General features: G+C 56.3%; 1 protein-coding gene across 1 annotated transcript; it reads right to left on the bottom strand.

The window, feature by feature from the left end:
- Window positions 1-222: 222 nt before the first annotated feature.
- On the bottom strand, window positions 223-20,160 carry TMEM151B (transmembrane protein 151B). The gene is made up of 4 exons (XM_054821780.1): window positions 19,787-20,160; window positions 10,673-12,671; window positions 10,464-10,582; window positions 223-5,194 (listed from the first exon to the last, which is right to left on the bottom strand). Exons 1-2 carry the CDS (start codon window positions 19,877-19,879, stop codon window positions 11,235-11,237), a joined length of 1,530 nt encoding a protein of 509 aa, XP_054677755.1. The 5' UTR covers window positions 19,880-20,160; the 3' UTR covers window positions 223-5,194; window positions 10,464-10,582; window positions 10,673-11,234.
- Window positions 20,161-21,627: the final 1,467 nt, after the last annotated feature.

Here is a 21,627-nt window from a genome sequence, read left to right as displayed (position 1 = left end):
GAGCGCGAGGCTGTCCCAGCGGCGGTGACCGTGCAAGGGGTGCCGACAGGGCTCAGCCCCAAGCCCTCGCAGATCCGTGTAGCTCCCTTCCCAACTATTCACGGATGCTCCAGGGGCTACACCCACAAGAAAATCTAACCAGCGGCAGCAGCTCTGAAACCTCCCCACCCAGGCATCTCCCACTACTTGTTTCCCATCCTCGAGACCGAGGTATTGAATAGATTTATTTCTTTTTATTTGCATTTACAAAATATTTCCACTGAATGACACACCTGAATGAGATGAGAACTCGTGTTCAGAAACAGCAGAAAAGACCCAGATCAGCGTTAGGCTGATGAAGGAACATCTCCGGCAGCGAGTGGGGTGGGGGCTTAATGGAGGTGGCCTGGTCCTGGGGAAGCCTGCCTGTAGCTCCAAGTACAGGGCTGCGTCTGGTCAGCCAGTTGTGCAATGACAGCTCGTGCTGGGAGGGCAGCCATGAGATCCCTCAGACATGCTAGCAGACACATGAGGAGGAACTGGCCACCAGAGCCGGTGAGGAACAGGGATGGGAAGAAAACGGCTTGGGAAAACATATCATCCCCAGAACATCCTCAGACTTGCTTTCCAGGATACTCACAGCTCCTCTTCCTGCAAATGGCCGAGACTGCTAACACTACGTGAGCACCCTCCAAACCCACTCCTGGGCTACCACACGTAGGAACACCTGGACAGGTAGCTGCTGCCTGGAGAACCCTTTGCCTTCCCTCCCATCAGTCTCTTGGCCAAAAAGCAAAGCCCAAACCAAGCAGCCTGCGCCACTCGCCCACACCCAAGACCAACAGTCCACTATATGCCAGTTTGCAAGGGCTGAAACCATTTCAAATGCCATACATGTTAGTAAAAATGAAAGCAACAGCAGATTGAGAGTGAACACTTCCATCGTTGATGGATCACTTGTCACCTTCAGGTCTGGTTACCGAGGTGTGGGACTGCCTTGCAGAGCCATAACTAGCAGGTCACTCTGTGCTGGGAAGGGCACGTGCCAACACTGGGCCAGTACAGACCCCTTCTCTTTCTTGTGAGATCCATACCCAAGGAGTGCTGCGGGGTTTGAGGAGGGGAGGTCAGCTGTGGGCCTCTGTCTGGAGGAGGGAACAACCTCCAGCACCTTGCTTGGGAGCTGGTCTCCCCTGCCACAGCCATCCGCCGAGGCAGCGTGAGCAGCACTCGGTGGCACTCAGCAGCAGAGGGATCCCAGACAAGCTGGGAGCATCCCCCCACCCGTGGGTCTGTGCCAGAGTGATGGGGGGAGACGGGGGGTGGGGGGGTGGCTAGGTAGTAAAGGAGCGGGAATGACACAAGGGCTTTCACTGCAACTACACCAGCGGGTGCCCCATCGGGCCGGCACAGGGGCGCCTGGCTGGCTCCCTCCCGCAGCAGATGGCAAGCCCTGCTTCTGCTGCGCTGAGCACAGCGCAGGTGGTGGCAGGAGCCGGTGGCCGGCTTCCCAAGCCTGGCGGCTTCTGCTCACAGCGACCCAGGCATCGATTTGCAAGGTGTCACACTGGCATATGTCGTAAACAGGATGGCAGGTTGATTTTGAGCACCGACTGGGGGTGGAGGAGCAGGCTGCCGTGGGGATGGGCAGAGGCTGTGCATGATAATGGTTGCTGCATTCAGGCTCCCTTTGCGCCAATGGGGCTGGATTTGTCCATGCTGAGCTTCTGTCCCTGCCTGCCGGGTACCTGCTGGCTCCTGGCACAGCCAGCCGAGGTGCTGGTGGCTGGGGTTCAACAGCAGGGGGGGATATGGGGGGACCTGTGCACTGCCCCCCAAGATAGCATAGTAGAGCCGTGTCTCCAGAGTGGGTGAGGGCTTGGGCTGGGGCAGCCTCGGAGCATTTCCAGGTCAAATCTCATAGGGGCAAACTATGAAACTGAACTGGTGAGTAAACAGCACATTTCTAAAACATGGCGCCAAGCACTACTGGCCTGAACCACATACAGTGCAGGCCACAGCCCTACACTCCAGACATCCAATGCAAGCTCTCCTGATCACTGGGAACTCACCGCCTTATCCCATCAGCACCTACACCACCCATGTCCTGTGTGCAGCAGCCTCCCTCCAAACACCCTCAAACAGGTAGCCCCAGCCGAGACCCATGCACTGCCCTGCGGACAGGGCACTTTTGGCTAACCTAGACCGTCTCCTGCTTCTTTCTTTGGTCACAGCGAAGAAGGATGAAGCCTGAGCTCATGCAGCTGGGAAGCTGTGGAGCAGCGCAGAGCCAAGCCCTGCATCGGCTTCCCTAGGCGGAGGTGACGGCTCAGAAATGAAGCGTTCCTCCTCCCTACGGGCTGTGCCTGAAATAGCTGAGCCTGTCAGATCCCTGTCCCCGGCCGTGATGGATTAGCCTCTCCAAGGCACAAGGCAATTTATTCATTAGTGACATTTACACCTTGTGGCTGCATTAGCCATTGCGGTTTGGTGACACGTGCTTGAGCTGTCAGTGCTGGGCTTGGAGGCAACATCGCTGCTCTGACAACGCAGCGAGGCTTGGCCTGGGCACCTCAGCTTGGAAACACCTCCTGCCTGTCTCCTCGGCCAGAGCATGCACAGCCTGCTTTGAAAGCCCACTTTGTTCCCGGGCTTCTCCATCCAATGCCCCGCTCCCTCCTGCTCCAGCACAGGAGCCTCCTGCCCTGTCTTGCCTTGTGTCTCGCGTAAAAACCACTGCATCTGCGAAGCCTTTTAACAGCTGTTCTCCTACAGCCCCTCCTCTCCACACGTCTTGCCGAGCACTCACACACTATTCTGCCCTCCTCAGCTAGTTCCTCCATCAGCTGCGCCTTGCTCAGCCCTCAGCAAAGCTGCCCTCGGTCCCGGCGGAGAAGCACAGAGCCAATATTCGGAGACTCCGCCAGCAGACATGCTGCTTTCACCGGTGACACCATCCCCCAGTCCCACACTGCCACAACAGCCGACCGGCCTCTCCTCCCCAGGAACAGCACCGGGGTCTGGAGATCAGGACCACCAAATTTCTAACTTTGGTCTGTTGAACTTACCCTGTCTACGAAGGCTCAGAGAAGTGCTGTGAAATTCTCTGGGAAAGCACAAAGTGATGCAAAAGTGAGGCCAGGATGTGCTGCAGTGCTCTGCGGGCTGTGCTGACTCTCCACCAAGCAAGCACAAGGCACGCCAGGGCAGGGAGTGTTGTTGGAAGGCTGTGTGCAGGCAAACCAGCAGGTTATGGGGAGGTCTGGCCACCAGCATGCCTGAGGTCATCACTCGTCCGCTGGCGTTTCACAGCCAGCTCACAGCACCTAGCAGGGAGAGGACCGAAATGATGTGAACGCACGGCCTCAGAGGAGTTCAGGGGAAGGGGGTGCTTTGGCTAGCTCAGAGGAGTGACAGTTTGCACATCAGGTTTGGGGAGGGTGAGAAGAGCTGGAGACTGTTGGCCAGGGAGCAGATCCAGCAGTTCTTCCGTTTCAGGCAGCCAGCAAGGGATTAGCTTGTTCTCAAACACAGCTTGCTCCATGCTTTTATTCCTGCTCCCTGCCACTCGCTGCAGCAAATGTGACACTTCACACCATCTCCTCACAAAAACCAGGTCAGGAGTTTCCTCTCCGAGGAACAAGCAATGCTCTGTCACCCTGCAAAGCTCTTGCTGCAGGGACGGATGGGTGACACCAGACCAAAGCCACAAACACACCAACCCTCTGCGGGGCTGCGGGTCCCGGCTGTGCACACAAGCACGCCCTGCCACACACACACACTTGGGTGGACGGCCAGGTCACACCTCCAGGGGCAGAGGAAGACTTTAAACTCCAGCCTCCATTCCTGATCAGCCTACCCCACTGCGAAGCCACAGGGTCACCATCCGAATCTGCCTTGAGCATTTCTTCTTCACCCACATTTCTAACAGAGCTGGCTGAAATGGAATGTTTAAACCCACCTCATCGACAAAAATTAAATTTTTTAAGCAAGGAACAGCAACCTGAAACACTTCTCACAACTGTTAAGGCCTTTTAGTCTCATTTCAGTTTGAAAAAGCCGTTGGCATTTCCAAAGTGAAATCCTGTTATTTTGGGATCTAGTTGTCACCGCTTTTTCCCCAGCCGGCTGAACGGTGCCGTGCATGCTGCTTCGTCAGACACGCCATTACTTTCATCCCCCTCTGCTCGGCGCCTGGGGACAGGCTCTCCCGGGGAGGGCAGGTGCAGCATGCACAGAGCCCACCAGCTTCGGGCTGGGCTGAGCAGGAGGTGACATCTGCTTTCAGCTGATCCTCTCTCTGCATCTGCTTCTGGAGATGCGTAGAGACTCGGGCTTGGGTTTTTCCAAACCGTCTCACCCTGACCAGTTTGTGGGCTGCCATCCAAAGTCCGAATTCATGGCATGGCAGCTGATGGTGCCGCTAATGGACATTGGGACCATGGGACTGATAGAAAATACTAAGTCATCTCACCACATTCTAGCTAGGCTTTTTCTTTCGCTAATGTGAGTAGCTAAGATTGCAGAAGCAGCTTGTGCTGATGGAGAGTGAAAGAACCTCGTGTGTCTACGTGTGAAGTTACTTTGCTCTACAAAGTCCGCTAAATTATAATCACAGTAGGTGATCCATCCGTTCCCGGAGTTCAAAGGACTGGGGAGGGTTCAGGATGGGCACCAATTTCTCACAAGCTTCACTTCCCCAAATGAATTTTACAAAAAAACAAACAAACAAGCAAAAAGCCCCAACAAAAACAGTCTTCCTTGAGAGGAGGGGAGGAATAAAACCCACTTAGCTTTCCAGCAGCCGCTGTGCTTATTCTCAGTGCTGGATGGCCACACCGCACATTGTAATGGGCTCCTGAAAACTTGGCAGCTTCTGGAAGTGTTGCATAGGTGGATGATGTACCTGTTAGTAGAGCCTGGTTATGAGCTGCAGGAAGAGGAGCTTGCTGAACTCCACAAAGAAACTGTCCCTCGCCCAAGACAGACAGACAAGGTGAGGAGGGAAGGAGGAAGGAGAGGCCATGAGGCCATGGGTCTTGCAGGTTCAGTTCTGTCCTTGGGACCTCTTTTCCCTTGCGTGCAGAAAGGCTACAGTCCTGTGGGAGAAGGCTCCTCTCCCACTGCGGTGGAGGTCAATTTGCTTGTTAGCTTGGCTTTTGAGGGAGTTGACGAGATTGCATCCATGAGCATAACATTTCCCTTGGCGGAGCAGCTGTGATGGAGGCAGTAGAGCAGAATAATTCAACCCACTGCTTGCAGAGACAGTAGATATTCAACATTCATTCATGTTGGCCAAGTCCCAACACGAACTCTATGCATCAAAGCAACACTGTGACAGATCAGTTTGTCTGGACTCAAGGACAGACCACTCTGAGGAGCTGCTAAGCCAAGCTCACATTGGTATAGTACCACTGGCTTCAATAAAATTACACTAGTGATGAACATAGCCCATTAATTTCTACCTGAAATGTGACTAGCTCCTTTCCCCTTTTTCCAGAATGCCCACAGGGAAAAGAGCCCTAGGCAGGCTCAGCCCCAAGTCCCCACTGGGCTCCCAGTCCTATGAACCAGCCTTTGGTCCCCACACATACCTGGTTTGGTGGAGACTCTAGGCCCACAAGCATCACAGGAGGCAGCATTACCAAATAGAGCTAACACTTAAACCATGTCCCGTTTCTGAGATTATCTGCATCCAGATCATATTCATACAGACCTTATTCTAACCACCGAACATGAATGAAACATGATTAGAAGCACATATCACAAATTGAGACTTATAGCTCTTTGGTAACACAACTTCTTGGTGGTGGTGTATTTCAGACCCACGCCCTACAGCCACTGCAGCAGGGCAGGAGCATGTTGCAGCAAGGTTGTACCCTGCTAAAAGTAAGGCAGCATCCTGGTGATATTAGACAGCAGTACCGAAGCCATGGTTGGAAAGGCTGGAAGGAGAACTTAAAAGGTATTATTCTTCCCGCAGGCTAATCAGCAGGCACTGTTTTACCAACATCGGACGCTATTTAACTTTCTTAAACTTCCACTTAACAAACCTCGTCCTGCAGTCCCCTTCCCCTGGGCATCCATCAGAGTGACTAAATAGCTCTGCAGCCTCTTGAGCACGAGCAGAGAGACAAGAAAGAGGGCAGGGACGGGCTGGGTCTCTGACGTGCATTTTATGGGGAGTGGAAAGGGAGGGGGCTGTGCTTGTTTGAAATCAGAAAAACGGCAGCTTCCCTAGCACTAATCCTGAGTATTTGCTTGGTGTGTGACTCTGGAAGGCTTGGCATTGGCCGTAAGATGAGATTCCATCTCCTTGTCCTAACAAATGCCCTTACAGTTGTTCAACCCGAAAGCCCTCTCTGAAATCTCCCTCCTTGGTGTGGTCTGCATTACATGCAGTGGGCTCGACAAGTACCACCAGGCTGGTTGGTGTCACCGCCTGGTTCTGCATGAGCAAAGAGCTGGGCATTATCTGGGAAGCTTCCAGTGTGTGCTGAAAGATGGATAAATTGGTGGTGATGTGTCTTAAGATCAGCTAATCCAAAGCCCCTCACACGCTCATTCTCTCTTTCTCTAGTTCAGGAAAGCTGGAGAGCTTTTAAGTACCTGGCAAGTATACTGGCAGCAATGGGAAACACCAAATAGCCCAACCTTACTGTCCAGCCTTGCAGCAGCGAGGACTAGCTCTCTTCTAAGGATGGATTAGCACCATGAAGGGCCAGGAGGAGGAACTGGGAGCATTCCCACCTCACTTGTCCCAGGAAAGCCTGTTGACAAGTGCAATGCTGAGCCTGACTCTCAGCCCAGGGAAAGCTGCAATGGGTGAATGACATATGGAAAAAACCCAATGCTATCTGACTGTGGAGACCCTCTAGTTATCGCCCCCTCATACTACCAAGCACCCGGCTTTCACCTTCCCAGAGGGCGATGCAGGCTGTCCTGCTTTCCCTGCGTAAGGGACCAGTAGCTCTGTGTACTTTGCTCACTTTGAAGAGATCTTCTGCATCAGAAATGAGGGGACAGCCAGCCTGACAGACCAAGGTGTTGCTTGAACCTTTGGCCCTCTCCTCTCACCCAGCCAGGCTCAGAGCAGGAAGGATATACTCGCTACGTAGGGAAAACTTCTGCACCACCACACAAGCCAGGGTTTGCCCAGTGAGATCCTGGGGGAGAGAAGACCCTGGGATTGGTGAAGGGAAGGCTGCAGAGACCAGATAACGCCTGCTTGTGTCGGGAAGGCCATGGGGAAAAGGAGCGGAGCCAATTAGACTCGCCAGTCAATGGAGGAGAAGTAATGGGATTAAGATACAGCAGGAAGAATTCAGGTTAGATGTAAGGGAGCAGGCTATCATGACAGGAGCAGACTGGGCCATCGACTGAGCTGCCAAAGGAATCATCGTCACCAACACAGACATGGCAGAGAGCAGACACAAGTCTGCAGGAAGAGCAGGCGCCTGACTGCTGCTCAGCCTGGAGCTGTGGCGGGCGGATGTCTGTGTGCCGGGGGAGATGGGACCCCTCCACCATGGAGGGGCTGTGCGCCAGAACAGGGACAGACCATCTTTGGGTATCTGTGCTGATAACCTGAGCTGCAAGAATTAAATCAGCTGCCCTTTAGCCCAGCGCTCTGGGATCCCTTGCCAACACTTAAGAGGAAACCTATACACACACACACACGGGCTGCGTCCCATGCTGGAGGTGGGAAGGGAGAGCCCAGTTGTCTGCCATGAACTTCCCTGCCATTGCAAGCAAGGAGAAGGAGAGGGAGTACAACCCCAGTTTCAGTCTGTCCTTTTCAGCTCCACCAAGCCACCAGGCAGCTCCTGTCCCTCCTGCCCTGTCCTGCTCCCCTCTATGCCCAAGCATGCCATCCCCCTTCCTGAGCCTGAGACAGAGCAGGAAGGTCTCCAGCCTGGCGAGAATGGAGTAGGCTGGACCGGGGCAGTGGCGCAGCTCTACCAGGTGCAGCAGGGTAGCAGAGCCAAGAACATGAGGAAGGGGATCTCCGCAAAATCCTTGTGTGCAGCAGGGAGCACTGACTAGAGAGGTCCCACTTCTCCTCAGGGTGGTATGGGTCCGGCACGGCCACAAACTGTGGCACTGGGACTACGACTGGGACCTGGCTATGGCTGGCACTATGTGCATGGGGAAGGTGTTCAGCAGCCTGAAGACTGTGCATGGATCCTGCAGGCCAGAGTAGCAGCCGTGCCTCAAAGATACAGGTGTCCACCTGAACAGACCACCCCCAGAATAAGATTTCATGGGTAAAAATGGGGCCAGAGGAACAAGTTGAGGCAATCTTATGAAGAGGCCCAGATATACCCAAGGACGAGGTCCCTGAAATCAGAACTCTGCTGCAGGTGCTAAAGGACAGGGGCACAGAGACCCTACTAATCTGTCCCTATTCTGAGGACTGTCTTTGCCCCAGGGAGCTAAAAGGCCTGCCAAATCTTAGATAAATCCATCTGTCCAAGGCACCTTGGAGGCTGGGGATAGAAAGACGAGCCATCGCAGGCTAATTTAAGCAACATGTAGGAGATTTCAAAGAGAACAGGATGGGAAGGACAAGCAGACCACATTCCTCACTAATGACCCATTGCAGCTCCACTGACTGAACATCTCTTGATTCACCAGGACATACAAGCACACGCCATTATCTCCCCAGAGTCACGAGGACCCTCAGCATTGGCCTTGGCTTACATCAGGCCCTTGGAGAGAGAAGCACAAGCACACAGCAAGCCAAATATCATCACTAAGCAAGGAAATCCCAGAGCAGCCAAGGGGGCTGTAGCCGCTTTCACCCAGTCTGAATCTGTGCCAATGATGATGAGAAAAAAACGCAGAGAAGGTTGTGCCCACCCTGGAGACCATATGCTTCCCTGTTCTCAAAGGGACCCTCTTATTTAAGCCAACATCTAGGTCTGGTAGTGAGAGTAAAGGCAGATGACAAGACAGAATCATAATGGAGTGAGATTTTAAGGGACTTTCTGCTCAAACTGCCATTGTTTGGAGTCTAGCACTTGAGATCCAGGAGCACAAACTGCTTTGAAGGGCAAGACACACTGACCAGGACACACAAGGCACAAAGAGCAGAAGAACAGACTGCTCTGCAGCCAAAGCCAAGCAGAGCCTTACAATTCCCACAGGTGCTGACTGCTCCAGGCTTGCCAGACAGAGATGACTTTCAAAAGAGGACTAATGTGGTGGAAGGGTGCATTTGCAGCCTCCCCAAGACCTGGGAGGTGAAGCAGTACAGCAGCATGACTACAGAAACAGACCCTCTGTTAATAAGGTGGCAGGAGGAAGACCGGCTGGACTAAATGCAATGCCTCACTGTTTGCTGTTACATCTCTCCCTTCTGCAACAGATGCAGAGGCAGACACCAAGCTCGAATGCCCAGATGCTAATGGACTTGCTCGTCACCCAAAACCTGCTGCTCTCAGCCATTGTTTGCCCCAGTGGATGAGGGAAGCATGGTGAGGCTGAGGAGCAGTGCTGTCTGGAGAAATCACTGGCTGATTTGGCATTCACTCCCCCAAAGAGCTGACGGAAAAGGAGACAGCTTTTCTGAGAACAGAGACACGAGAGATCTGGAGATGTGCTGACGGAGAAGGAAAAGCTGGGTGCCTGCGTGCTGCAGCCACTGGTGCAGATTCGGTGACATGAAGGCTCCTTGCCCAACACCACTAGGATCCTTTCCAGCAGGACAGAAGGGGCAGCACAGATCTCGGAGCAGGTCAACCTGCCTGGCAGAGGAACCCAGGGGCTAATGGGCTACACAGAAGCCACCTCACTTCTCACAGCCTGACACCTCTCTGCAAAAACCTCTGTAGAGCAAACCACTCTGTTTTAAGTAGGTTCCCCTCCAACATATCCCCAGCCTCTGTTCTGCAGAGCATCCCTCACAGCATACACCTCCCTGTCTCCCAGCTGTGGGTCCTGCACCCATAGCGGGGCCCCACAGAAGGGGAACCTCTTTGCTCCTCATTTCCCCAGCCCAGGTTCCCAATGCTCCAGCGTGCTTTTGCATTTCTCCCTCCCAGCCCCTCACAGCTCTCTGCCAAACCCAGGCTGCCAGGAGCCTGCAGCTCAGAGTCCGCAGCCAGAGCCCTGCCTGATCTCATGCTAAATTCATTCCTGCAGACATGCACCAACCTGCTGTTCTATTATCAATAGGTGAACTGCAGCTGAACCTACCAGAGCCTTCCTTGATGCTTGTCTGAACCGATTAGGACTCACTTCAAAGCCGGGAAGGGACCCCAGCCACTTGACGCACCACCTATTACCACGACGCCTGTCCCAGCGCCATCCTCTCCCCCTTCCCCAGCTCACTGGGGCCCTCCCATTTTCTCTTTCCAGCTGAGCCCTCCTCCAGCAAGCGGATCAGCAGTGCTGCAGATCTCCGCTCCATCTGGGTTTGCACATTCATCCCTTCCCCGGTGCCGCCTGTCTGCTGTAATCCCAAACCAAAAGCCCTTTACCTAGGGGATGCTGATTCTCAGAGCTGGCGTGCCGAAGCTTCCTAAGGAGCCGAGCCTGGGATCCTCTGGAGGCGGTGCCATTCCCAGCAGTGAGAACAGAGTAACAGTCGGAGCATGGTCTAAAAAAAAAAAGTGGGGAGGGTGGGGAATGGTTGGGGGACAGGGGAAGGGGAAGAGCTGGATTCATGGCTTTCAGCCTTTGCTCTAACCTGCCGCTCAGCTCCACATGCCTGGATGCCCCAGACCTCGAGGCACGGGCAGTTACATGATGCTCCCAAAGGGCCCGTTCCCCTCCGCCCTGCGAGGGGTCTCGCTCCAGCGTGGGCAGCAGGGTGGGCAGAGGTGCAGCAGGGCGCTTTCTGGTGGCTGCTGGTTCCTCAGAGTACAAGCCAGCCTGGAGCCAGGGCTGGGAGCCAAAGCACACCCCTTCCTGCATCAGGCCTGTCTTTTTATTCCCCCCTTTGGATCTTGATGCCATAAATTATGGTTTTGGGGTTAGTTTGGTTGGGGTTTGCTTTTTTTTTTTTTTTTTTTTTTGCATGTGGTAGTCGGTCTAGAGTTCTGTGCCATGTCAGAGGGAGCATCAGCACTCACCCCTCCAGGAGGTCAAAGCCACGGTGGGGGAGCTTTCGCTTGCTGCCGGAGCGAGATGCCATGTCCACTCCACCCTGATGTCCACCTAGGCCATCTCCCTCCCCTGCGCTCCTCTCCCCAAATCCTGTGCTGGCTTGGGCCAGGCAATGGACAATGAGATCTCACCGCCCTCTGCTTTCACAGTGAGGTCTCCACACAGGACCCATTGCGGTGGAGGTGACGGTGGTCGTGGTTCAGGCAGCCTTCGTTGCGGTGCACAATGAGGATGGGGAAGTAGAGGGCATCCTGGTAAGGAGGGGGGTCTTCCTCCTCCACAGTCACCTGGCTGGAGAGGCGGGTCTGCTCGGTGGGGCAGCTTTGCTCATTCAGGCTCCCGCTCCGGCTCTGCCAGAGGCAACTGCGTCGTGAGCCATACAGGCGGCCCAGGGAGAAGCGGCTGCTGCTGAAGGGGATCCTGGGGCTGCCATTGCAGATGCTCAGGGCACTGCGGGAGAAGATGGAGGAGCTGCTTATAGTCCTGTGGCACCGCTCACAGTTCTGCCGGTACCCCCCATACCGGCAAGCGGAGTAGCTGGTGCAGCCGGAGAGCCCCACCAAGTCCATCAGGACCGCTTCCGAGTAGCTGGGCACCAGCTGCTGGTTGGATCGGATGTGCCACTCCAGCTCGGTGCTGTCCACCGTGTTGACGCGGGGCATCCTCCGGCAGAAGGAACGTTCTTCGGCCGGCGTCACCGCCACGTAGTCAAACCCAAAGAGTTTTTCTACGTGGTAATGGACGTAGGAGGTGCGGTATTCGTTTAGCACCCGCAGGGGCCAGGATAGGGTCAGCAGAGCCGCCACCCAGAAGACATAGTGGGATACGTACCAAGGCAGGTTGTCTGGGTCGGAAAAGGCCACCATGTATTCCTTGAAGTCCACATTTTTGAGGTGCATCCCCTCCCTGGCCTCCATGTAGTCATCTAGGCCCTCGTTCTCTGTGAAGAAGCGGGCCCGCTGGGTCAGGTAGGAGTTCTCCGACTCCACGTTGGCAAAGCTGAAACACTTGGTGAAGCGGAGCCGCGTGGCTGGGTAGCTCTCCAGGTCAATGAGGTCCTTGGAGATGTCCTTAACTCCACAGTTGGAATAATCAAACTCAGCCTCTGCCACGTGGGTGTTGACTCGCTCATGATACACTTGGGTGGTGGTGTAGGCGTCCCCGTTGCGGTAGCGGGTAACCTGTCGGGTCCTGCGGACGTAGTGGTAGCTGATGGCCTTCCACCAGATGCAGGGGGTTGCCTGCTGCATCCGCTGCACACGCTCGTGCACGCTCTCCACGTCCACTTTGTACTGCAGCTCATTGCGGGTGTAGCAGTGCCAGCACTCCACCAGGTACACCACATAGAGCATCACCAGGAAGGCCAAGGGGATGTAGACGTAGCCGTTGGAACAGGGGCTGTCGTGGTACATCATGGACTTGCCCTTGTAAGCGCTGTCAAAGGTCAGCCGAGTCACCTTGGTGACGTGGCACCAGGTCATGGCTCCCATGCAGCCATACATGAGGAGGGACAGCAGCAGGCATTTCCAGTGGGACTCTCGGCACAGGGACTTGCTGAGAGACTGCTTCACCGGCCGCTGCTGCTCCGGGGGACCGGGGAGAAGGAGAGAGAAAACAAGAGAGGAGTCAGCAGGCTGCAGCGGCAGGGGGAAGGGGAGCAGGCAGCGGGGTGCCGTGGAGGCACCTGTAGCTCCGCGAACAGGGACAAAGAGCAGAAGCCGTAGGGCTCCTAGCCTCAGCGGGCAGCCTGTAGACCAGGATCTCTCCCAAGATGACAGTCCTGCAGCGTGGGCAACTGTCACCCCCCTCCCTTCCCCTCGCAGTGCTCTGCCCCTCCTTGGGAGACAGCCAGAGCCCAGCTGGATGTGGAGGAGAGCGGCAGAGGGCAATTCTGCCAGCCCGCAACCCGAGCACCCCCCTTCTTCAATGGGGAGTAATCCCCACCACTGCCATGTCCCCAAGAGGGGTACTGAAGCACAGCAAGATGGAGGCTGGGGCATTTCCCCCACAAACCTCAGCTTCTGCACCCATCCCACCGGCATAGGCAGCTCTAACTGATGGGTCATCCCACCTGAACACCTCACCACAGCTCATCCCACCATGCCTCTCCCCACTCGCACATGAGTTTCTCCCCCTTTCCCAGTAACGACCGACAGCAACATTCAGATTTCTCCTACCAGGGCAGCACAAGCAGCCAGGGGTGCCTGGAAGATGGAGAAACGGACCTTCTGCATCTGGGAAGGTCTCTGGTAATGGCGATTCCCACCACAACACTTGGCAGCCCAAACGGCTCTGAAGTGCTTCTCAAGTGCTTCATAAACCACACAAACAGGAAAGTACTTTTCTGCGACTGAAACGCAGCCACTTCTTGTGGGAGAGAAAGCAAATATGGAATAACATCTTAAAAGGCATTCAGGAAGAGAAGAGTACCCCACTGATCTGCAGCAGCAGGGAGAGCGAGTGGCGGGTCACGGCTGCCAGCAAATGTCCCTGCCCGCACTGGAATTCAACTGTGACAGCCCATACTTCTCGAAAAACTGCTCTCGGGTCTTTCATGGTGAGGAAAGGGCAGGACTTCAGCAGTGGGACTTTTAAAAGAGATTGCACTGCTGCCTTCACCATAGGAACCATGCAGGGTTTCACAAAGACCTGGGAAAAACCCCACTTAAGGAAACCTCTGTCACTCCCTGCAACACCCTGAAGTCTCAAGTATTGATTCAGCTTCGTCAGTGAGAACTGACATTATCACACCCAAAGGGAGAATGTGCAGAGGTTATTTGCTTTCTTAAACAAAAGACGTCATCCAGCCCAAATGCCATCCAACCCAGCAATCTCCAAAGGTGCGACCTGAGAGAGGGAGGCAAGAACCCCAGCCTTGTGCAGATGCCACTAAACTCACTAAGAGGCTTTCAGCTTTGCTTTCCCTCCCCAGCTGCACGCAGCACGGCTCCTGAGCTTACCTCTGCCATTGCAGGGGCTAATGCCAGTGGTAATGGCACCACTCAGGGCAGTGAAATTCAAGTTTGGCCCCATCCCTCCTCCAGTCCTGAGCGCACTGGGCTGGAGAGGTCTCTTATCCAGGGATCCCAAAGAGCTTAATGGACTTACACTGCCAGAAAGTAGGGGGGACACTTTCACTCTTGCATGAAAAGTAAAATTAAAGCAAGAACCAGATGCACAACACCACTGGCAGGTCTAGAGACAGATCCTGGCCTCTTCTTTCCTCTAAGAAATCCCCCTTGCTCTCCCTGAAGAGCCCCTCAGCCCTGTCTTGGTCCCCTAGAGTCCCACGTGCTAACCCTTCCTCCATACACCTTGCCAAAGCCTGGTCCACCCCATGCCAGTGGGACTTCTGCCACTGCAATTAGCAGGGCTGGATCTGGCCCAAATCTGCAACAGAGGTTTCTCTCCCGGAGGCAGGGAGCTTCCCTTCCCACCTGCCCCAGCAGCCAGCCTGCGATGAGCACCAGAGGAGCGGCGAGGGGAACGACGGCACATCCCAGGGGTCCCGAGCATCAGTAGCGCTGAGCACCCATCTTTGGGGCAACTGCCTGAGAGCGAGAGCTGGCAACAGAGACACAGAGCTCAGGGAAGGCAGGTGGGGTAGCGCTGGTCTGCAGGCAACAGCGAGGGGCACTGGGCAGTTCTGCTCAGCAGCTCCGGCACGGACACATGTGCGCCTCAGTCCTCCCAGTGCGACCCTCCACTGCGGCAGCCCCACGGTCACGGGGCAAGAAGGGCACCCCGGCTCAGAGAAAAGGGAGTGAGGAGAGGAAGGGGGGGCACAGAGCAGGCAGAGCCGCCTGAGCTGTGCCCTCCCTGCTCAGGTCCACGCTGTGGTTACAAGAGTCTGCCTGGATCTCTCTGCTTTTGCTCGGCTGCAGCACGACTCTCCCGCGCTGGACTGCTGTGCCACTACCCAGGCGGCTGAAGGTTTCCTCTCCCACAGCTGCCTTCTGCCTTGCAAATCCTCCCCGCAGCGGCAGCCCTGGCTGTGAGGCTCTAAGAGGACTGCTCAGCCGAAGGAGGAGCACCGGAGGTCTGAGCAGGAGATGCAAGGCACACACTAACCCTGGGGTGTCTTGTGGGGTGCGAGGGCTTGCACAGAAACAGCGCCTTGTTTGGGGGAGGATCTGCAAATGGAGCACAAGGAGTAAAGCAAAGCATTCAGCTCACTCATTTGACAAGTTGAGGAAGGGGCACCATGGAGGCAGGTCTTCAGCCAGGTCTGTCTCGGAAAAGCAAATTCCACCTCCCAGTCACTCCCCAGCCCCTCACATCCCGCCCTGCCTGCGTCATCCTGCTCAGAAGGGTGATGCTGGCTCTCGCCCTGCAGAGATGCAGGCAAGCCCCGCTGCGGTTACCCACCTGGGGCAGGGCGGCAGGGAGTGCGATGCAGCCCAGGCTTGGTTCCAGGAACTGTGTTAGCAGGGCTCTAGTCCACGCATTAGTCTCCTCCTAGGACTACGCAGCATTTAGATACTGCAGCGCTTTTACAGGGTCACGCTAACCCCTGCTGTAAACTGTTTACAACCCAGTTTTGTCCTAGGCTTTTGAGGTAAAACACATACACATCAGCTGTGCTGGTGGGGTTTCTGAAAGCTGATCAAGTGCCAATGACAGGGGATACAACCACAGCAGAGACGGAGGAGGAGCCAGCTGCAGAGTCTAATCCCAGTAGGAACTGCAGCATCCCTGCTCCTCTCCCGGGCTGCAAAGGGCTCACAGGAGCAAACAACCAGCTCCGCAGCTTGCCCCCACAGAAGCAGCTGCATAAGGTTGCCTCCCTGAGCTCTTAACCAGCCTTGGAGAAGTCCAGCACAGCAAACATGCAGATGAAAAAACTGGGAAAGGGAAATCCTTTCCGTCCCAGAACAGTGTCACTGAGAGGAGAGCAGGCTCTGATATAAACGCCATCGTCATCTGCCCGCTGCAGTCTGATGGAACAAGGCGAAAGGCTTGCCCTACTTCACTGCAAACAGGGTTTCCCTCCATCACTGGGAGCCTCCCCCATTGCTCGGCCTTGAGCACTGGAGAGCGGTAAGCAAATCTGCTCTTGCAGGTGCACCTAAACATCTCCGCAGTGCTAGAGGGCAGAACTGGTCCAGCCATGGCTTGGCCAACCCCTTTGGGGGACCCCAGTCAACTCCCTTCTCTGTGCTTCAGCTCACCATGTAGAACACATGGGAAAACCCTTATCAGACGCCTGGGCACTAACTGTAACACACATTGGTAAGGGCAGGGGGTAGAACGCTGCTACAGCCTCCCCTCCTTCATACATAGCGCTTGCCTCTGATGTTGCCCCTGAGGTGAAAGGAGATGGAGTCCCACACCTGCAGCTGCTGCTCTGGGATGCATGGGAAGGGGTGGAGGGGATGATTTACAAGCAGCCATGAAGCAAACAGAGATGCTCACAATGCATCCCAATGGGATGCCCCGCAATGGGGCCCCCATCACTGCTTGCACTAAACTTCTTTGAGATCTGGGGAATCCTCTTGTCAAAAAAAAAAAAAAAAATCTCAAGGGGACAAACCTGCCCAGCACCCCAGTGGCCAAGCACATGGGTCAAAATACCTTCATCACCCCTACAACCTGGACCCTGCAACTTTGAACACTAAACAACTCCAGAAGTCTTTCAAGTTCTACAAAGCTCCTCTCTAAAACAGCTTGTCACCTGCCTCTCCCTGCAGAGACCAGCCTGAAATCTCCAGTTCACCCCCAGAACACTAAGCCCTCACTTTACGAGATGCCCTGGCGTTCAAAGGGTTAGGTATCCTAGAGACAGCCCTCTATGGGGCTGGAAAAACAAATCAAAAGCCCCAGAGCAGCAGCCTGAAGGCCCAGGTAGCTCCTGAGTGCCAGGCTGTGGCAGCAGCTTGCAGGGGACTCCAGTGGGACTCCTGAGTTTCCATGGCTCTGCCCTGCCGATATGCTTACATCATGCAACAAATGAATAAGCCCTGTCCCCTTTTACCTCAGATCCCCAGAACAAGGCAGGTGGGGAGGATCCAGTAATTTCTAGGAACTGCCACCATCTTCTAAGGCCCTGGACAGACGTTGGCAACTCCTGGTGAGGATGGTCCCAGCAAACCCCCACATCACACCCCACATGCCTACAGCCCAAATTCAGGAACTACCTGCCTAGAAGAAAAAGCTGGCTCAGCCCCAGGCTGGCAGCATTGCCAACTGCAGAGGAAAGGGGAAGGCCGAGCATTTAGGAGCCAGGGAACCCTGCCAGCAGTCAGCTCCTGCAATAGTACCAAGGTCTCCATTTTACAAAGCAACTTGGAGGAGGACTGGTTCTCTCCGTTGGATCCCACCTGAGCAGCAGGACAAGAACATTTTTTAGCTTGTTCCCAGGCTGAAGAGCTTGTCTCTTGGCATTTCCTACCCTCCAAGGTAGAAATACATTGCTGAGTGAGATTCAGCTCACCACCATTAAGTGTAGGTGTATACATGTAACGCCAACAGGGAACGAGGGCTCAGCCAGCCCTCTACAGCCAGCTCTGGCCAGTAGCTCTTGCCACTTGCCTTGCTGGGACAAGCTGAGCAGCACCTGAAGCCCTGCATGGCTCCGAGGTACAGTGATCCAAGACATGTCAAGATGAGGCACCTTCCAACAGGACAGACCTCATTTCCCATTCTCCAGTCCCCAGACATCTCCTCCGGCTCCCTGCCAGCCCTGGCCAACAGGCCCTTACAGGTGGGATTCAGCCGCACTCCCAGGATGCTCAGCAATGCTGGCACCAGCAGCTGGTCCTGATGGAAATGAGGACGTCACACAGCCAGTGTGGCCTTACACAGGCACTATAAGGGAGCAGGAACACCCTCCCCTCACGATATTTCTGAAGACATGAGAATTGCCCTAGGTCAGTCCATGAATCCAAGCTCCCCACTAAGGTCTCTCCTCATTGCATCAGATGAGACGCCAGCAAGCATGGCACTGTCAGAAGAGGCTGCAGCTTCCCTCTCCTCCACCAGCTGCTTCATGCAAGTCTGTGATAGCTTCTGGCCGTGGGAAGTGTGCCCTTAGCCTAAACAGTGCAGGTCATGGACTGCAGCTCTTCTGCCTGCTCCCACGGGGCAAGATTATACTGACACCCTAGTTGGCAGCCACCGCGAAGCAATCAAAGCCCAGACGATCTTCTCATAATCCCTGTGAACCAGGGGACACCGTAGGCGAGGGAAACTCACCCAGGCACTGCCCCTGCTATGCTTCTTTCATCCAAACCAGCTCTCGCTCTGGCACCTCTCAAAAGCCACTGTGCTCTCTTGAACGTAGCACCAGCACTGCCAGGGCACTGGGGGCAAGAGACCACGTCCCAGCACGGCAACAAGCATGTCCTCGTGCTAAAAAGGTGCTTCATGGTTTAGCTACCCTCGTAAGGATCTGTTTGGAGAGCCTGGGCTCAGGGCACCAGGGGTTGTTGAATGGAAGCAGGAAGAGAAACAGCCGCAGAGCAGAGTATATGGTATTTGTACAGCTTCCCAGTCCTTGAACTTCAGCATTCCTCTCCCACAATTATTTATATCTAAATATAAGTCTGTATATATAGAATAACCATGCACGGGCATGCATGTTCTTCCTAAGCCAAGGAGGCAGAGAATACCAGGACTATGCAGCACTAGCTAACCGCAGCTCCTCAACAGCAGAGGACGAGTGATGTGCTAGCTTCTGAGCACCCCCCAAGCTGCCCTTTGAAATGTGGTCTCCTCAGTGAGGACAACCCACCACGCCAGGAGAATGCTGCCCTTCCTACGCTGCCTAGCTGCCCTCCGTGGGCTACTGGCTCTAGGGCATAAGGTGGGTCCTGATAGTGTGGTTGCTTTCTCTCTTCTTGGGAGCCCAAGCTGCAAGCAGGATTTGTGGGGGCAGACAAAGGGGCTCGCATACCTGCCTCCCTGTGCTGCTCCCTGTGCACTGAGCGCTCTGCTCCTGATCCTTTTTGGCATCTGCTGCCTGGACTCCAGAAAACTCATCAGCCGGGGGTGCGGACGGACTGCAGCATACCCGGAGGCAAGGCTGTGCTGGTACCTGGCCTGCCTTAGCCTGCACCTTCTGCTCTCCCCAGCCAACCTCCAGCTGGGAGCAGCCACCAGCGACAATCGCAGGCTTCACCAAGTCCCCAAGCCCTCTCCCCTACTGTCCACCGGGTCTTCCCTTGCAGACAGCTGTGCTACCTCCTGGCACCCCCCAAGTCAGAGCGCAGGAAGGGGGGGGTCTCCATATCCATTTCTCCCAGGCATAACAACCTCTTCCCATTGCTGTAAGCCCAAGCAGTGCCCCGCGCTTCTCCTTCGTGATTTCCTCCCTTCCTCCTGCACCCCAGCCGTCCCCGGCCGCAGCTCCGGACGGCGCTGGGGGCTGCGCCCCTTCCAGCCCCGGCGACACCGCGGCAAGCCCGAGGTGACAGGCGAGCGATGGAGACAGGCAGCCTGCCGGCGGCGGGGACCGACGGGCGGGTTTCCTTGCCGCCCCCCCCCCCGCCCCCGCTAGCCCGCACCGCAGCCCCGAGGCCGGAGGAGGGGCGAGGGGCTCCCAGCCAGGGGGTCCGTACCTGTGCGGGCAAAGCCCGGCCCGGCCCGCGGCGGGGCGGTCAGCGATCGCGCCATGCAAAGCGGGCGGGGAGGGAGGGTGGTTGGGGGCAGCCCCGGGCGGGGGGGGGGGGGGGGGGGGGGCGGCCGCTCTCCTCACCTCCTCTCGGGCCCCCTCCGCCTCCTCCTCCGGAGGCACCGGCGTGCTGCTGCCTCCCTCGCTGGCGGCGGCCGCCGAGGCCGGGGGGGACATGGCGGCGGCGGGGGCGCCCCGCTGGCGGTGCCTGCGGGCTGGGCAGCTGCATTATCCCGCCCGCCGCCGGGCGCTGCCTCGCCGGTCTCCGGGCGGGCGGCGGGGCGGCGCGGCGGGCGGGCGGCGCGGCGGCATGGCCCCCAGCCGCGGCACGGCGGCAGCGCTCGCCGCCCGCCGGCCCCCGGCCCCCGGCCCCGCCGCAGCGCAGCGCCGCTCCCGCGCCCGGCGCGGCGGAGGGCGGGCAGAGCCGCGGTGGGAGGGCCGCGGCGGAGGCGGGGGGGACGGGATGGGGATGGGATGGGGATGGAGATGGGGGCGCGGCGGGATCCACGCCCGCCCCGAGCGGGGCGGCGGGTGACCTTGAGGCGCCGGCGGCAGGCAAGCGGGCAGGGAGCCCGGTGCGGCCGCCGCTCGGGAGCTCCACCGGGAGCGGAGTTGCCGTCCGGGCGCTGCCGAGGAGGGGTCCCGCTCCCAGCCTCACGGAGGGGGTGTCGGGCTGGCTGGGGCGGCCGGGCGGGCTTCGGCCCCGGCCGGGCTGCCTAATGGGGAAGCGAGGGGTCCCGTGGGTTTTCCTCCCCTCGGGATGAAGTAGGAGAGCTCGGAGAACCAGGAGCGCTTGGCATGAGCTCCAACTATGTTTTTCTAATCCGTGGGCAGCCCCAGCTGGTCTAAGGGGGAAGGCTGACCATCAGCGTTAAGGCCGGCACTCGGGGGAAACCTTAGGTCAGGCAGTGTCTTTGCTGCTGTGATCTCCATCAGGCCCAAGGATGCTCAGCTAGAGAGCGAGCTGACTGCAGCGTTATTTCACCCATAGACCTAACCTGCTTGGTTGCAGGGATGAGTGGATAAGGCTCTTCAGACCCTTAATTTAAACTCACAGTAGCATCCTCAGGGGACACACACAGAGCTCAGGAAGGGTCCAGAGTCATCTAGGTCCAGCTATTGCAGGTAGAGCCCAGCTTCCTTGATAGTCTTGGGAAAGCAGGTATCCTTGCAGGTGCTTCCCCAGATCCAAACTAGGGAAAAGCATAAGCTGCAGAATTTGCTGGAAAGTGCTTCACTTTTTCTGAGCTCTGAGGCTCAGCCTTGGCATTGGGATGAGCGGTTTGCTCTTGGCCACTCTGTTGCCTGGGATGGGGAAGGAACGGTCCATAGGCCTGATGCTCTCATTCAAGGAAACACATCCGAGGGGGAATTGCCAGCCACTGCTTCCAATGGGAAGAGGTGTGGCAGCCCGGGGTGCTGCTGAAGGAGCTCATCTTCAAAAGAGGCTGGGGATGCTTTTCCTCTCGACTTTCCCCTGTTTCCATGGGAACAGCAGCAAGCAGGAACAGTCTGCTCTGAATTTCGCTGCCTACCGCTCCCCCTGCCCAATCCTCCAGGCAGACTTTGGCTCTCAAGGGTTTCAGACCCCTCCTCGCGTGATGGATCCCATGCCCCCAAGGAGAGCTCACCGGTGTGCCTGTGTACCATGGCACAGCAAGGCAAAGAGGCACAGGCCCAGAGCTGCTGGGATTTCTGTAGCAGCACTCTATGCTGTTGCATGCACATTCATAGACAGTTGCAAATGATTTGCATACGTACATATATTTCTGCTTTTTGTAGTGGTAGGGACTGCTGGAGGAAGTGACCTCAGCTAGACCAAAAGGCGCCTGTGGGTTGATCACCCTCCAGGAACAGTTCTGGTTTTCTCTCAGAGACGGGAAAAAAAGAGCAAAGCAGAAGAGTGGAGGGGAAAAAAAGGTGGT

Source organism: Grus americana, chromosome 3 (genome assembly GCF_028858705.1).
Source record: "Grus americana isolate bGruAme1 chromosome 3, bGruAme1.mat, whole genome shotgun sequence".
Taxonomy (NCBI): Eukaryota; Metazoa; Chordata; class Aves; order Gruiformes; family Gruidae; genus Grus; species Grus americana.
The sequence above is the reverse complement of the archived record's forward strand: the minus strand, read 5'-3'. Positions and strand labels throughout refer to the sequence as shown.

What these genes read in the sequence shown, in the direction of transcription:
- TMEM151B (XM_054821780.1), bottom strand. Translation starts at nt 19,879, where the DNA reads ATGTCCCCCCCGGCCTCGGCGGCCGCCGCCAGCGAGGGAGGCAGCAGC. An exon ending in CGGAGGGGGCCCGAGAGGAG is followed by an intron (nt 12,672 to 19,786) that starts GTGAGGAGAGCG and finishes CCCCCGGAGCAG; the next exon opens with CAGCGGCCGGTGAAGCAGTC.